The following is a 17,590-nucleotide window of genomic DNA, read 5'->3' as shown; positions in this document are numbered from 1 at the left end:
CATACTGAAATGATCAGCTTCAGGCTGTCTTTATCTGCCTTGTCATTTGTCACACCTCTGTTTTCTTTATCCAGGATTTAATTTTCTTCCTGAGCATATTTTACTTCCTTTTACTTAATCTAGAGCCTGGATCTAAAGGAGGTCTCCCCCAATTAGGGAGATCACTTTCCTTTCCCCGGTGAAGGTTGTAACATGGGGCCACTGGAGCCATTGCCCACAACCTAGTGGAGGAAGTATGGAGACTTCCCTGGCTGGCTGTCTATCCTGTCTCCTTCCTATCTAGAAATCCTCACTCTTCCCTGCTTCTTCAGAAGGCATTTTCACCTGAGGTTCAGAAATAATTTGCCCACTTTTTCCTCTCCTACATAATTTCCATTTACTAACCATTTTTCTGTCCCTTCTTTCTTTTTCCCAAATCATGCTTTGACTCGATTTCCTTCCTAAAAACTTTTTTATGGGCTCTTTAAACAAATTTAAGCACATTCTTCATTTTGAGTTATTTTCTCTGAGGGCATATTGGTTATCTCGAACTCAGTCATCCTCATCTTTGACTTCTGGTCTCACCCGTGAACCTAGGAGGCCCTGTTCATCTCTGTGTGCTGAGCCCCTAGGGCACCACCTGACACCCATTTGGTGGCCAGAGGTACATGGAACAAACTTTTCAGTGAAGTGCGCTTGGGGGAAAAGTTGGGGTGGTGGCTAACCTATGAGCTGCCCTCTTGGTGTCTCACAGCCTCGGGAGGAAGATACAGGTATGTGGTTGAAGATGGAGCATGGTCAGAGCATAGAGGGTCACTCGGGAACTTTGGTTTCATCCTTCGGGGAAAGGGAGACATTAGAAAAGTTGACACTGAAAAGTCTGGACATCTCCCACTGGATGTCCAGCTGGCCCCTACACTCAGCTGAGAAGTCAGGGTTGGGCTGGAAACTAGTCATAATAGAAACCACGGTCCAAAAGAAGTCACCCAGAGAGGGTGTTGAAAGAAAGAGGACTGTCGAGGGTGATACCTGGGCACAGCAAGAGCCAAGGGGTTTGCCGAGGAAGAGTATGTGAATGAGCAGAGAGAGCAGTCAGAGGGGTGGGGAAAAATGAGGAGCGAGTAATGTCACCACCTTCGGGGGAGTAGGGGACCACGGTTCCGAAGGGGAAATTATTAGCCGCAGAACTGGAGGACGTGTAGCTGAGAAGATGAAACCCAAATTGTGGAAAACTTCTGAAACAAAATGATACAGCAATAGCTTCTTCAATCTGAATTCCTTAGCAGCAGGCAATCCCACGTGTGCGATCTGGGTCCTGGCCACCTTCTCATCCTGCATCTGTCATCACCTGCTGTCATTGCTCCAGCCACACAGGCTCTCAGAACCAAACCCGCCCTCTGCCTTCTGCGTTTGCTTCAGCTCTTCCCTCCTCCTGGGATTCTCTCCTCCATGTCTTCCCAGGGTCACTTGCTCACATTTCAAATGCAGACTCCTTCCCTGGCTACCCAATCTGGCATCACTGCCAAGCCCCATCCCATTAACCACACAGCACTCATCCCTCCCTGAAATGATCTTTCTCTATTTGTTGCAATGTGTCCCCTTTACTCTCAAATGTTACCTGTAGGAGAAGACAGTTATATCTTGTTCATGGCAGTTCCTCCAGCACCTAGAAAAGCCTGTAGTTACCCCTCAATAATTATTTGTTGAAGAAAGACAACAAGGAAGGAAGAGGGCAGTAAGGAGAAAATCAAGGAGGGAGAAGAGAAAATAGAGTCAGCCTATCTGTTGAGTAACACAAGCAAAGCAGCAGTCCGACACTGATCCTCAGGCCATTTGCTTTAATACATATGGGAGAACACCGTGCAGATTTCATGTCAATTATTTATATGTAGAAATCCATCAAGGGCTTTTAAGCTGCGTCAGACCACTTCATATACACTGGCCTCAACACCTCCATGTATAAATATTTGAGTCATTGTGGAATGCAGTTATTATTCTCATAAACATTCTTCCCATGATAGAATTTAGCCCATTAAATTTCACATATTCTCAAAAAAAAAAAAGAAGGCATTCATAAAATGTAAAGGCACTCAGTCATGGTGGGTGGCAGTGGTCTGTCTGATCATCAGTTACTAAGAAATTGAGCCAGGTTGGGGGGTGGATTTCACATCAGCTCTACAGCAAGACTTCTCTGTTTTCTGATGTCCACAACCTGTTGGGCTCCAGTAACCAGAACTGCTTTTTTGCCTGTCTGACCTTGTGGACTGTTCCCATACATTCCACATGACCTCACAGCAATCATGAAACCAAATGCATGTTGGGGACTTAGTCTTGGAGATGATCCACTTTCTTAAGCCATCCATCCAGAACTATTTTCCCGAACACAAATCTACAAGAAACTGCAAATTGGGGAGCTTGTGTAATATTTTTGGTAGTAAGACTACTTTATAGAAATCAAAATAAATATTGGCCCTAATTAGAGTTTTACCCCAAATTAAAAAAAAACCAAAAAACTAAAATCACATATAATCCCAAACCCCTAATACCTACAAAAATCTTTTTTTTTTCTCCACTTCTTATTTGTTGTTTAAGTACATTCCTTTTTACATCTGGTTATTCTCAGAAAGGAGTGAGCAATGAAGAGACTAGGAACGTAAGATCGTGAGAAAAGTCTTGATTGTATGTTTGGGGTGTGTGTGTGCAAGTCTGTACACATGTTCACTCTTTCCTGCCATGACACACTCAGTCTTGGATTTCGAGGGAATGGTTCACACGTATTGTTCAATGTTTGACATTTGTTGGGGGATGATAATGATAGACTGATTTATGACATAGTCATTAACTCTTTTCCCTTTTACCAAAGAATGGACTCTTTCCAGCAGATGAGTGCTGGACACCCCCCTTCTTCCTCTTATCTGCTCTCAGAAGTTCACAGCAAAGCATTCTGTGGGGCCCCTTTTAAGCTGTCTGATACAACCAAGAAAGGTCTCTCTGAGGATTGTGGAGTCCAGGGCTCCCACTCCCCCATCCCCTTATCCCTATGACCTTGGACAAGTGATTGAACCTTTTAAGGACATGCTGTCATCCTCTGTAAAGTGGAAACCACACTTTGGCCCCCAAAGGAAGGCCGGCTGATGGCTGAACTCCCTCCTTCTCCGGGCTGGTGGCTGTGGGTGTGGAGCAGGTCATGGTGGGACACATAGTGGGCTGGTCTCTGAGTGGAGAGGTGTGTAGAGACAATCTCCAAAAACTCACTCTGCTCAGATCCTCTGGGGCCACTCAGCAGACAGCGGGTGTGCCCCAGGGTCCTGGGCAGATTTCCCCCTGTGCACCTGGGAATTTTCTCAGCAGCAAAAAAACAAGCATTGCAATCCTCCTGCCCTCAGAGTCAGATAGCTGGCTGCACACTGATACTTTAGATACATGCTTGCCAAGAGTGTGACTACTCGGCAAAATAAACCAAGTCAAGTGAAGTCTGTTCCTAAACACACACTTTGAGCGATGAACTCATCCCTGTGACGGGTGGAAAGAATAAGAGGTTTGGAGTTCAAGGGTTGGGGTCAAAGGCTGGCCCCTCTCTTACTATTTGTGTGGCTGTGGGCGTTATTCAACCTTTCTGGTTCTTTTTTTTTTTTTTCACCTGCAAAATAAGAGTACTAAAATTTTGAGCCCATTGACAGACTCAGTGACAAATTAGATAATGCAGGTGGAGTGACTACCCTGTTCACCAATATTTCATGTTTTCATTTCTTTCTGGGTCACAGTGAAACTGAGTGCCCCTAAAACTGAATTCCTCTGCTGAGTTTATGATTAACTTTCATTCCCTTTCTTGTCCTGCACTGTTCCCCTCAGGATGGAGGAGTGTCAAAGAAAAGGGTGCAGGGGGGCTGGAACTGAGCAGGAGGCCCTCCCCAGTACAACCCCCTCCATGCCTCTTGTTTCTTGTGGGGCCCTCCCCAAGTTCCAAAGAGCAGACTCAAACAGTTAATGGTTACAGAAATGAGGGACTGCAAAATGAAGGAATGCACTCAAGCCAGAAAAGTCATGGTAGTTTGCACAATAGTTCAAGGATAAAATAGAGACACAGGACTCCTCATTCCTCCTCAAGGGATCTACGTAACAATCTGATGCATATCTTTGAGTTGTTCTGTAGAAACCAAGACCCCCACCCAGGTGGAGGATGGTGACTACATGCTGACCACAAGCACGTAGTCTCCAGGCGGGTTGGAACCAGAAGCTGATGATTAAGATTCCCAAAACACTGTTACCCCACCACCAACCCACCAGAAAAATGTCCACCAGCTGATCACACACCCTGTGACCCTCACCCTCTAATGTTGCCTCTTAAAACCCTTGCCTGAAAGCCATCGGGGAGTTTGGGTCTTTTGAGCTCTAGCTGCCCATTCTCCTTCCTGGGCACCCTGCAATGAATGCTGGGCTTTCTTTCACCACAACTCGCTGTCAGGAGATTGGCTTTGCCACGTGTCCAGTGAGGGGACCTGAGTTCAGTTCGGGAACAACAGGATTGCACTTGCCAGTTCTTTTAAGGCTTGACGGGACCACATGACTTGTTTAATCAAGTGAAATCTGAGCAGAAGGGACCTATGTCAATTCCAGGTAGAAGCAGTCAAAAGCCAATATATGATTTGTCCCTTTGCTTGCTGTGACAACCGTGGTCACACACTTTGATACTGAAGAGCCTCAAGCAAAAGCAGTCCTGGTCAAGGTCTAGGGGACCACTTCTCCCCACAGCTGGCTTTGCAAGAATGCGACATGAACCTTTGTTGTGTTAAACCAAGAATATTTTGGAGATTGTTCTAAGTACGGCCAAACTTAGCCTATCCTGAAAAATATAATCTAAGAAAAGCTTTGCTAAATATAACATGCTTTATAAATATTCATTATGGCTACTGCAGGTATAAACTAAGATCACATGATTAATACCTAACACAGTAGCATTATCTGGACTACTGTTAAGGTCACCCATTCTTAGCATTTCATTGCCATCGCCAAATGTCTACAGAGCACCCACTGTGTTTCTGATCACTCCAGGCAGTGTGTATGCCATACATTCTTATGATGTTAAAAATACCTTAAATACCCATTGCATTTGTCTCAGCATGCCCTTTGAAAACATAATGATAGCTGAGCATCAGACCAAAGACTCATACAAGTAAGTCTTCCACTTGGTAGAACTCTCCAAGCTACTGTTAGTCATGGGTAGAGAAGGGCTGAACAAAAAATATTTCAGTATATATGGTGTAAGGGAGGAAGAAATTTTCCTCTACCCTTCTAAGTTCTTCTGGTTGGTCTAAGAATTAAATTGAAGTGAAACAGATTAACAGGAGAAAATCAAACAAAAGTTTAATAACATGGAGAGACACAGGAGAACTGAATATCTCCCTCCAGTGGCTGAAACCCTCACTTTAAAAACCATCTTTAGCTGAAGACAAAAGAGGATGTTGGGGTAGTGGTTTGGGACTTTAAAAAGGAAGAAGATAATTGTTCTCTTGTTTAAAAAAATGTGTTTTACACCCACACATACATATTCCCAGGCATCTCTCAGTCAAAAATGTTAGACTCTGGTCCTCTGAGCTTTCTCATAGTGGGGCTAGTAGACCATGGGCCTTCTTTCATTCAAATCTTGTGAGCAGCATCAGAAGGAAAGAAATCATTCAACAGGGGGTTTAAAGGCAGTGCTCATTTTATATATTTAAATTGCTGCACCGGGGGGAAAGCTGCCAGAGTTAGCAATCAATTACAGAGTTACAGCTACAGAGTTAAAGTTTGGAGATAGAGAAAGTTTTCTGTTTCTCCCTCAAGTTATATTTCTTCACTGTTAGTCCAAACAGGATTTGAAGATTCAAGTCAGACATACCAAAAGATCCCCTAACTTTGTTAGCAATTAGGGAAATGCAGAATAAAACCCTGATGAGATATCACTTAGCGCTCACCAGATTGGCAGACATGAAAAATTCTGACAATATCAAGCACTGGCAATGACATGAAGAAACAAGAACTCTCATGCAAAAAGATAAAGCGGTATAAATACTTTTGGACATGAATTTGGCATTGTCTAGTAAAGTTGGCTTGTGTATACTCTATCACTCAGCACATCCCTAGGTTTATACTCCAGAAAATCTCCTGAACAGGTACATACAACACAAGCAAGGTGCCATGAGCAAGACCTCTCCAGAGGAACTGGTTATAACATAAGCAAACCAACCAACCCTAGAAACAACTCGAAGTCCACAAAAACCAGAATGGGTAAATAAGCTATGGAATGATTATGCAGTGGAATAATATATAGCAGTAAAAATTAAACAACAATAGCTATAAATACCAATATGGTTTAGCCCACGAGTTTAATATGGATCAAAAGAATGACGAATTAAGCTTTAAAAAGGAAGGAAATTCTAATGCATACTACAGCATTGGTAAAACTTGAGGATATTATGTTACGTGAAACAAGTCAGTCACAAAAAGGCAAATAACATATAATTCCACTCATATGAGGTAGCCAACATAGTCATCAAGACAGAAAGTAGAATGGTGCTTGATAAGAACTGAGGGTCGGGAGAAGTTTAATGGGTTAGACTTTCAGTTTTGCAAGATAATATTTTGGAGATTGGTTGCACAATAATATGAGTATACTTAATAGTACTGATCTGTACACTTTAAAAGAGTTAAGATACTAAATTTTATGTTAAGTGTATTTTACATTTAAAACTTTAAAAAAGATTTTAAAGAAGGTTGCAGAAGAAAACAGAGTATAATTCTATTTTTATAGATCTCAGACACCTGCAAATTCACCATGTATTTCTTAGAGATACAAGCATTCATGGTAAAGCTATCATAAAAAGTAAGGTGATACATGAAATGGGAAAGCACGTAGGGGTCTTCAGTGATAATAGCTGTGTTCTTCACTTGGGTTTTGGATACAGTTTGAAGGTTGTACATGTATAATGTATACAACTTATAAATATATAAACATTTTTTTCCAAGCCAAAAAGTTGTGGTCTGAATGTCAGAATTGAGATCAGTATGATGGAGTATATATGAAACGAAGTTCCAAGTTAGAAAGTCATTCTGTTGTAATAAAGCACCCGCTCTTCTGGTTAGAGTCAGAATTTATGTGCAGTCTGTTCAATAAAATATGAGTAGCCACTGTTTTCTTATACTCCCTTAGCAACAGCTAAGCATTGGCATCAGAGAACACAGCCATATCACAGATGCTCTGGCAGTTTCTGAACTTTGACTATTAGCCTAATCCAAAATAGAATTCTACTCACAAAAGAAGGGAAACTGAGGATCCAGGAGAAAACTTTAAAAAAGTGGTTTTTTTTTTTAATTGTTTACTGTTAAATAAAATGTCTTGTCATGTCAGACTACTCTTAGATATTAAAATTTTATAATACATTGTAGAATTTTTTTTAAAATTTTGGTCTATTTAAGAAAAGAATGACCCTTTTGATTCCACAAGGTGCAGTGATTTGTCATCATGTCAAATAAAACTAAAAATCATTGTCCTGTTATCATTCAGAGTTCAGCAAAGGTCCATGAGTGTTCACAGCTCCCACCCTCAGCCCTGGCTGCCATCAGGGAAATTCACCAGCTGAAGCCCCGAGTCCACTGATCCTCTTATGTCAGTGAGTGCTACAAAGCATGGAGATGGTTCAGACTTTAGCCAAGAGCAGAAAGACAGCCAGTAGATACACAAAAGGAAAAATTAAACCAAGGATTTCCATCAAGACAATTTTAGTCATGTCAGCCAATTTGGGCCACTGTTGCAGTAGGAGCAACAACATTTGAAGCAAAAAACAAACAAATAAACAAACAAACCCCAGGAAACCAAAAAAAAAAAAACAAAAACAAAAACAAAAAAAAACAAACAAACTTTATTTTAACTTAAAAATAAAATGAGAATGAAGGAAGTTGATGAAGACCCCCAGATCACATGCCTGATTGGTGAGCTGACAAGCTCATTTTCAATCTATGGGACCTATTAGTTGAGAATAGCACTGCTTACATTACTTTATTTATACCAGTGAGGTGGTTAAAATAGATCCTGATGAACAAGTTTAACCACATGAACATCTAGGAAGGTTCATATTCTTACCATCTAAAAATTTGCCACTAATTTCCCCCAAAAATGTTATTAAGGAAATGTAGGAATGTCTCCTTATAGTATTAAATGGACCACAACTGTTTCCATCGAAATGGAGGGAGGCCAGCCAGCAACTCAAAGCAGCAAAATTCCTAAGTGTCCACTTAGAGTTTCTAACCTTCAGAATGTACGAATCACCACCGACTCTCAATCAAAGCTTCAGTGTACAATGTCGATTCTCACTTGATTCAACTTTGTTAAAAAAAAAAAAAAAGATCCAGGTCTCAGAAAACAGCAAGAATTTAAAAATAGACCTGAAAATGGAAAACATCTCAAGCTTAAAGATGTTTTTGCAGAGAAAGCAAGTGTCATCCAGGTTAAGCTACTCAAGACTTCCTCCAAGAGATTATTAACCCAATCTTTAGGACGCTGCCCCTAAAAGAACCTGCTGAAACATAAGAGTTTGTTTCAGAAATTATTTTTCACAAGGTACCATCATTACACATTACCCAACTGTATGATAGGCCAGAGGCCCAAATGAAATCAGATATGATGTACCTAAGCAAGAAATAGCATTGTAGATGTCACCGACAAGATCTCTATCTGCAGCTTGAACTGAAGACATTATAATCAGGTGATGACTTCTTTGGGGTGAGGTTAGGGTGAGGAAAGGAAGAGGACAGAAATATATAGCAAGAACTCCTTAGAGTATGTGGAGTGTGAGTGTTAATAAAAGAATGACACATTCATTCAGAAGAAAATTTTTACTTGTTGAGGTAAAATCTAAAGATGTATTCCAAAGTAAATTGGATAAGTGTAGATGATGATTAGAGAATTAACAAAACAAAGAAATAACTTGGAAAATGAACAAAAATAATCCTGTAAATAATCCTGTAAATGGAATATGAGTCTCTTTGCCTTTGATCATTCTTCTTTTTCCAGAGAGACTTTAATGTCTAGTTGTGTTTTCAATACCATAAATCAGCCAGGAGGAACTGGACACCTATTTCTTTAACCACCAAGTCATGGTTAGTTGATGATAGCATTACCTATTTTAAGTTATGGATTTATTTTTTACCCCAGTTCTATTAAAATTCTTAACTGTGGTATCTTTTCTTTTATTTATAACACAGAACAAATGACTCAACTTTGTGAAGTTTGAATAAAACTTAAAACTCAACCATCATTATTTAAATAATTTTAACACAATAAATGAGGTACACTGTGCAAATTATCTAGGAGATTTCTCCTCCCTGGGGGAAATGGAAATTGATGCTTAATGAATGTCATTAATAACTCTTCATTCAAGGGCTGATTTCTGTTACTGAGAGGCCAAGGTTCAACAGCAGACTCAGTCCGGAGGCCAGCAGACACTGAACGTACTATGAAAGATGATCCACTTGTCTCTACCAGATGCATAAAACTCAACAAGGTTTCTGAAACTTGCCACTGGGGACTAGAAGCAGCCTTCCAGATTACTGTAATGGTAATTTTATTTCCATTAGTAAGAAGAAACCAGACTAAAGGAAAAATCTCACAAAAGTTACTGTTTGTTTAAATGTTACTCATGTCCTCATAAAAGAAAACTCTACATATATTACTACCCGACAAGCACCATTTAAAAGGGAATTTTCAAACTGAACAGACATTAAAGCATTTAATAAGGATATCTTTTCTTCATGTTTTGATTAAAAGTTTGTTGAAATCACGGCATTTATAACATGTATTTATATATAGTTTATAATATATATGGCTTTCATTTAAAAAAATCAAACAAATTCAGAGAAAAACTAATCTTTTAATTAAACAGTATAAAAACTGATAGTTCCAACAATAAGGAAAAAAACTGAAAAAGATTGATGAGGGAAAATGATACAAATCATGGCAGACTTCTCAACAGGAACAATAGAGGCCAGAGAACAATGGAAAAACATATTTAAAGTGCTAAAAGAAAAATAAAACTGTCAACCCAGAATTCTATATTTGAATGAAAATATGCTTCAAAAACTAGGGTGAAATATATACATTTAAGATAAATGAAAGCTATGGTAATGCATTGCCTGCAGACCTAAGGCTGAAGGAAAAGAATACTAGATGAACTCAGAACTGGTAGAAGTGATCAAAACTCATTTCCATCCAGGAGGGATGAATAACAAAAAAACCAAAAAATAGGCCGGGCAATATAACAGATAATGTTTCTTATTATTCCTCTAAAAGACAACTGCCTGTTAAAGTAAAAATAGTGTAACTGCAAGATGAGGTTAATAATGTATATAAAAGTAAAAGAAATAAAAACAGCCTAAAGTACTGAGGGGGACAGTTACATGGAATTATACTGATGTGAGACAATTAAATTTATACAGGGAAAGGCATGAAGTGTAAGAAGAGGAATGTGGGGAGAGGATGTAAAGCAGTGCAGTAGTGAAACTAAAGAAATACTGATAAACTAAAGATGAATATTGTGTCCTAGAGCAACCACTGAAAGTAATAAAACAGAAATAGGTTAAAAAAAAGAAAAACAAGAGGAATAACATGAAAAAGTAAAAGTTTTTCAATGAACCCAAAAGAAGATAGAGGGGGAAAAATATATGGGACAAGTGGGGAAAGAATAGCAAGATTTATCTTGAACATAGAAATATCAATTGGTATATTAAATGCAAATGGACAGAACAATCCAATTAAAAGGCCAAGACTATTATACTGTATATTAAAGAATGATTCAGCTAGATAATATAGTTTATAAACTAGAAAGATTCATTTTACAAATATAGAAACATGCAGATGTGTTGAAAGTAAAAGGATTGGAAAAGATTTCCAGGTGAATAGTAGGATAAGAAAGATGATGAGACTCTATAAGTAGCAAATTGGTCTTAAAGGCAAAGGTATTAGTTGAATAAAAAGGAGATATTGTACAATGGCAAAAAAACCACAATTCATTAGGAAGACCTAGCAATCCTAAATGCATATGCACTAGTAATAGAAATACAAAATATATGAAGCAAAAACTGCCAGAATTAAAGAAATAGACAACATAGTTGAGGTTTTTAAATTACTTCTTCATCAGTAAATAGATCAAGTAGGCAAAAAATCAGTAAACATATTAAAGATCTGAAAACACCATCCACCAACTTCACTTAATTAACAGCTACAGATGACTTTATCCAACTGCATTATACATACATATTTGTTTCAATAGCACATGAACTGCTCATTAAGATAAGCCATATGCTGAACCATAAAATAAGTTAAATAAATTGCAAAAGAAATGGAAACTGACAAAATATATTTTCTGATCATGAAAGAGTCAAATTAGAAATCAGTAACACTAAGATATTTTAAAATTCCCAAATGCTTGAAAATTAGACAATATATTTTAAAATAATCCATGGATTGAAAAAGGAGTCAAAGATAAATTAGAAAAAATTTTCAAAATAAATGATAATGAAACACAACACATTAGAATATATAAAAGATAGCCATAGTGCTCAGAGGAAAAATTATAACTAGAAATGACTACATTTTAAAAAGAGAAAGATTTAAAATCTGTTATCTAAATGTCTACTTTAACAATAATTATGAAAAGATCAAAATAATCCCAAAATACATAGAAAGCAGAAAATAATAAAAAGCACAGATCCACACAAAGAAAACAATATTAACAAACACTGTCTTTGAAAAAAATATGAAAAATGATAAAGTCCTAGCAAGCTTAATCATGAAAAAAAGATAAATTATTGATATCAGAATTACCAAAAACCACCTCAAGAGGAAACAGAAAATCTGAATGGCTCTAATTCTACTGAAGAATTTGAATCTATAATCAAAAAGCTTCCCACAAAGAAAACTTTATGCGCAGATGATTTCACTGATAGATTCCATTCCATTAATATCAATCTGACACAAACTCAGGAATTAGAGGAGAAGAAAATGCATCCAAACTCATTTTCTGAAGCCTGTATTAACCTGATACTAAAATGTGTTAAAAACATTACATTGTTTCTCTTTACATAAACAAGATTGTGAAAAAAATCCTAAGAAATGTATCAAAAATTAATAAAAATTAATAACTGAATTTAGCAGTGTTGACTCACACAAGATGAGCAGACAAAAATCAATTATGTTTCCGAACAAAACCTAGAGGAAGAAAACTCAATTCTGAAGTGGGCAAGTGTTTCTTAGGAAAAAAATAAAAGAAAATGCTAGCCATCAAAAAGTTAAAACAAACAAAAAAATGATAAAATGGACTTCATCAAAATTAAAATATCTGCTCCTCAAATGTTAGTTTTAAGAAAATTACAATGTGAATCACAAACTAGGAGGAAATTTTTGCAAAACATGTATCTGGCCAAGAATTTTTATCTAATTTATATAATGAGCTCTTAGAATCTGTAATATGAAGACAATCTGATACGTGTGTAAAAGATGAGAACAGACACTGCACAAAAGAAGGCATGCAAATGGGTAATAAGCCATGAAAGGTGCACATCATCATTAGTCATCAGGAAATGCAAGGTGAAGCCACAATGAGATACTAGTACATACTCATTAGAATGTCTACAATAAAAACCCTGCCAATACCAAGTGTTGACAAGAATGTAGAGCAACTGAACTCTCATACATTACAGGTAGGAGTGTAAAATGGTCCCATCACTTTAGAAACAATTTGGCAGTTTCTTGTAAAGTTATATATGCACTTATCTAAGACCAAGAGTATCCATCAAGAGAAATGAAAACATATGTCAACACCATAGCCTGTGCTGAAAAGTCAGAGTAGCTTTAAGCAGAGTAGCTCCAACCCATAAACTATTCAAATGTCCATAATTCAGAGAGATTTCATATGCACGATCACATATATAACTATCTATTCAATATTAGTACATCCCACTTATTTCTCCCTAGAGAGGGAGGGAGGGAGAGAGAGAGAAATTGGATGAGAAGAGGGGAAAAAGCAGCCCAAGTAAATGTCTATCCTAATTTCAGTCTTGGTATCCTGTCTGTTGGTTAACAGAATGAGGTCAAATTAGTGTTAGTTCAAGTTTCAAGTCCCTCAACTTGGTTGCAAGGTTTAATTCCAGGAAGGTAGGAGCCTGGTAAAATGAGCAACAGACAGTTTAGTAATCTGTTCCCAGCACGTGTCTTGGACATCCTATGTGACAGGTGGAAGTGTTTGGAAAGGTACACAAAACCAACTGTCGGTAGCGCCGAGATCCGCAGCGGGAGCCAGAACCCTGCGGGAGGAGCCGCGAAGGAGCCGGCACCCGCCGAGGGAGCGGCGGCAGCGGCGGCGGCCAGAGCAACCTCGGGAGGCAAGGGGAGCCGCCATGGCCGAGTTCCCGACTAAAGCGAGCACACGGACCAGCAGCCCCACGAGGGAGCCGGCGCTTCGGTCTCAGCGCTGCTCCCCGATATCGGCGCTGCGCCCCTATCTCCGCGCTCCTCCCCGATCTCGGCGCTGCGCCCCGATCTGGGGCTTCGTGTGCTCCAGCCTGGGTGCGCTCATGCTGCTGCAGTTGGTGCTAGGGCTGCTGGTGTGGGCCCTGATTGCCGACATCCCATACCACCTGTACCCAGCCTACAGCTGGGTGATGTTCGTCGCTGTCTTCCTTTGGCTAGTGACAATCGTTTTCTTCATCCTCTACCTGTTTCAGCTGCACATGAAACTGTACATGGTGCCCTGGCCGCTGGTGTTAATGAGCTTTAACGTGGGCTCCACCATTCTTTACATCACGGCCTTCATCACCTGCTCTGCTGCGTTTGAACTGACATCCCTGAAGGGCACCGGGCCGTATAACCAGTGGGTAGCTGCCTCTTTCTTTCTGTGTTTAGTGATGATTGCCTATGGAGTGAGCTCTTTCTTCAGCTTCCAGGCCTGGTGAGGAGTAGGCAGCAATGCAGCCACCAGTCAGATGGCTGTTGGCTATGCCTAAACCCCCTGTGCCACAGGCCACCTTGGGGATGAAGGCTGCAGCCGGGTCCCCATGCGAGTGGCCCCTCCAGCCCAAGGCCTGAGCCTGGTGCTTTTCTGCTGATCAGCCTCCTGGGGCTCACCCGACACCCCTAAGGAATCAGGATCCTTCCTCTGCAGGCGCGTGGGCTGGGGAGAGGCCAGCAGCCAAGACCTCCTCTCCATCCCCCACTTTCAGCAGAAGGTGATGAGGGTTATGGGACTCTCTCTGCTTTTTCTTTAGGACTCCGGTGTCCAAGGCTGGGACCTAGCCTTCTCACTGGCACTAAATAAACTAACAATGACTCTGGATCTGCAGCCCCTGACCCTCCATAGAATAAGCCTAACAAACAGCATGTATTTATCTTTATCTTAGTTTTTGTTCTGGGATTGCTGAGCAAGCTCATGAAGCTGTTCTGATTCCTTAAAACAATTCTGACCCCGCCCTCCACCAAGCCAACGTGTCACTTGCAGGGATACATGGAGAAAGAGGGTTACGATTCTGATAGCACGGTCTTCCTTTCCGGCATTTCAAACATGCCAGTTATTTAAAGCAAATCAGTTTTAAGCAACGTCTCACTGATGAAAAACTTCAGGCTCCCCTCCCTCTTCCAAGCCCTTGTTTGTAATATTCCTTTTGGGAAAAGCTAACATCAGTACCTCCCTGACACTGCTGACAGCACCTGGGATGGGAAGGAGGGAGGGAGACCAAGACCTTGCTGGCGAGTTGTCCTGTGCTTGGTGGTGACTTTGTTGTTTTTGGTTTTCTTACAAAAATAAAAATGGAAGAACTTATTTGGAAAAGCTGTTGGGGAATTATGGTTATAGAAGCTTATAAATTTCAGGAAGCTGTGGCATAAGTCACTACAGTCGGCCCTTCATATGCATGGGTTCCATATCCAAGGATTCACCAATTGTCTGATATAGCGGGTCGGGTGTATTGAGTGTACTCAATCTTCTATATAAGGGACTTGAGCATTTGTGGATTTTGGTAGCGGTCCTAGAACCAGCCCCCTGTGGATACACAGGCTCCAAATGCCTATTAGAAAGCAGTTCCAGTCCTGGAGTCACTCAGCAGCACCAACTACTTCTTGGACCTGAGATGGGAAGGCCAACTTCCTACCTGCTTTGCTGGGGCTGCCTCATTTATGCTGTTCGTCATGGCACAAATTTAACAGCACCCCCTCCTTATTCTCAAGGGTCTCAGTTTAACACTAAATCATTTAGTCACCTTGCTGAACTTGAGATTGCTGTAATGTCACCTACCTTGAAAGTCTGTAAAGTTCACAGATCAGATAATCTAGGTGCTTGATGTGTGGAGCGTCTACAGACAGTAGAGAGAGGGGGTGGCAGCAGAGAGGGGGGTCCTCCTGAGCTTATTTTCCTTCTACCATAGAGCAACATGCTCTGAATAACAAGCCACAGGCATTTCTGTGCATCCTTGGTCTTGTTTTGAAAAACTGGGAACAATTAAAATGTAACTAGATTCAAAAAAACCCCCCAAAAACAAAAAAACAACTTCCAACTTGTTTTATATTCTGTTTTGCAAATGTAGATTTCTGCTAAAGATATTGCAAAGATTACAGATAACAATCTTGCCTATGCAGGAATCGTAAAAAATTACCAAAAATTTATGGGAATTAGTATGACTTATGCAACATTTTAAAGAAAACCACTTCATAAGGGGGATATATAATAAATGTTCACTAGATACTATTTCCTTTGGGTTTCTCCAAAGCCAAAAGAATCCAAGTCACTGAAAAAAATTCTCATTTTTATATTTCAGGTTCTCCTAGGCCAGTCACATCTGGGTCTTCACAGAAAGCTGACAGGGTAGATTTTTATTTGGAAGAAGCCAAGAAAATGTGATATAAAAGAGCTAACTAAAAATGAGTACTTGTATAGCCTGATATCATGGCTGGCTTGCATTCACATACATAACTTTGTTTGTCTTGGGTGACTATAGATATTGACCCCTTAGGACAGAGATGTGAAAAGAGTCACATTATTTAGACACAGAGTCTGACTCATCCTAATGGTTGCCTGTAGCTGTGTTTCTTTCTTTCCTTTTTTTTTAAACTCTGTTATAAGAACATCAGTAATGGAGAAGTTTCAAAGGAATCTGATTTTGAGATTAAAACCGAACACCACCCCTCCAGCAATTACACGATCCAGTGTTTACATCCAGATCTTGTCTAAACAGAAGCACTGACATAATAGTTTACATTGTTTAGAAATAACTCTGACATACTTTATTAGATATGATCATCAAATAATGTAAGACACTATTATCCTTTTCCTTTTTACAATTGGGGAAACTGAGGCTCAGAGGGTTTAAATGAGATCCCCAGGGTAAGAAAGCTAGACAATGCCAAGTCTAGAATCTAGGATTCCTGACTCAATCTGTTTCTCTATCAAATACAGCCCCAAATATTTTAATGGTAAAGATGAAATTAGGAGGGGTTTAAAATCCCTTACATTATGGGCAGTAGACTTACAAGGTAAGACATGGGAACGTGTGTTCTCTACTGGTACAGCAGTTGAGGAATTTGAGTCCAAAATCAAAATACCTAACATTTTAGCTGGTCCTTTAAGAATTCTTTTAAAAAGTTAAAAAGGTTCCTAGCTCCAAGCACCTTAATAACTACTCTTCTGTTATCAAATCCCAGTTTTAGGGGAAAGAAATATATTCAAACTTATAATAAAGATCATCAGCCTCAAAGAGGCCACATTAGCAACAGAAGACCTGTCTGTTCAGATAATGAACATGGAAAATGAACCTGAACCTGAATGTTGTGTCTCTCCGGTTTGTTCAGTTGTCCTTGATTCAAGTCAATTGTTTGGCTTTCAGTGGTTGATAGCTTCAACCTCAGAGAACTCCAGTGCACGTGTTCCACATGAAATAAATTTACCAAAGCCCTGCAGATTCCTCGTTCTGACCCTCTAATCTGCAAGCACAAGTTGGCCTCTGACTGACACAGCCACTTCTGCAGTCACTTTCCCCAAGCGTGCTCAACACAGAGCTTGTGCCTTTCAGAAAGGGCTTTGAAGAAAAAGCAACTGACTGGTAGGGTCAGGCACACACTTACACTGGTGACAATCCTTTTGAATGAGTGAACAAGACACTAGATTTTCAAAGAAATGTGTTTCAGGAAAATGTTGTTTTCTGATTCAAATATGAACATACCCAGGTTGACACCCGCAAAGCTAGCAATAAGAGTGATATTGTGGGGGAGGGTAGAGCTCAGTGGTAAAGCATGTGCTTAGCATGCAAGAGGTCCTGGGTTCAATCCCCAGTACCTCCATTAATCAATCAATCTAATTACTCCCCCCCCACACACAAAAACAGTGATACTTGGTACTCAGCCATAAAAAAGAATGAAATAATGCCATTTGCAGCAATGTGGACCTTGAGATTATCATATTAAGTGAAGTAAGTCAGACAGAGAAGGACAAATGTCATATATCTCTTACATGTGGAATCTAAAAAAGAATGAACTTATTTACAAACCAGAAGCAGACTCACAGACATAGAAAACAAACTATGATGACCAAAGGGG

The 17,590-nt window shown here is 39.7% G+C and overlaps 1 protein-coding gene across 1 annotated transcript; it reads left to right on the top strand.

Annotated features, from left to right (window-relative positions):
- Nucleotides 1-13,407: 13,407 nt before the first annotated feature.
- On the top strand, nucleotides 13,408-13,962 carry LOC105090602 (plasmolipin). The gene has a single exon (XM_031444688.2). The coding sequence runs from the start codon at nucleotides 13,408-13,410 to the stop codon at nucleotides 13,960-13,962; it is 555 nt and encodes a 184-aa protein (XP_031300548.1).
- Nucleotides 13,963-17,590: the final 3,628 nt, after the last annotated feature.

Source organism: Camelus dromedarius, chromosome 26, assembly GCF_036321535.1.
Source record: "Camelus dromedarius isolate mCamDro1 chromosome 26, mCamDro1.pat, whole genome shotgun sequence".
NCBI lineage: Eukaryota > Metazoa > Chordata > Mammalia > Artiodactyla > Camelidae > Camelus > Camelus dromedarius.
This window is presented reverse-complemented; position numbering and strand designations above follow the sequence as displayed.

Coding starts and splice junctions, on each gene's coding strand:
- LOC105090602 (XM_031444688.2), top strand. CDS start 13,408: ATGGCCGAGTTCCCGACTAAAGCGAGCACACGGACCAGCAGCCCCACG.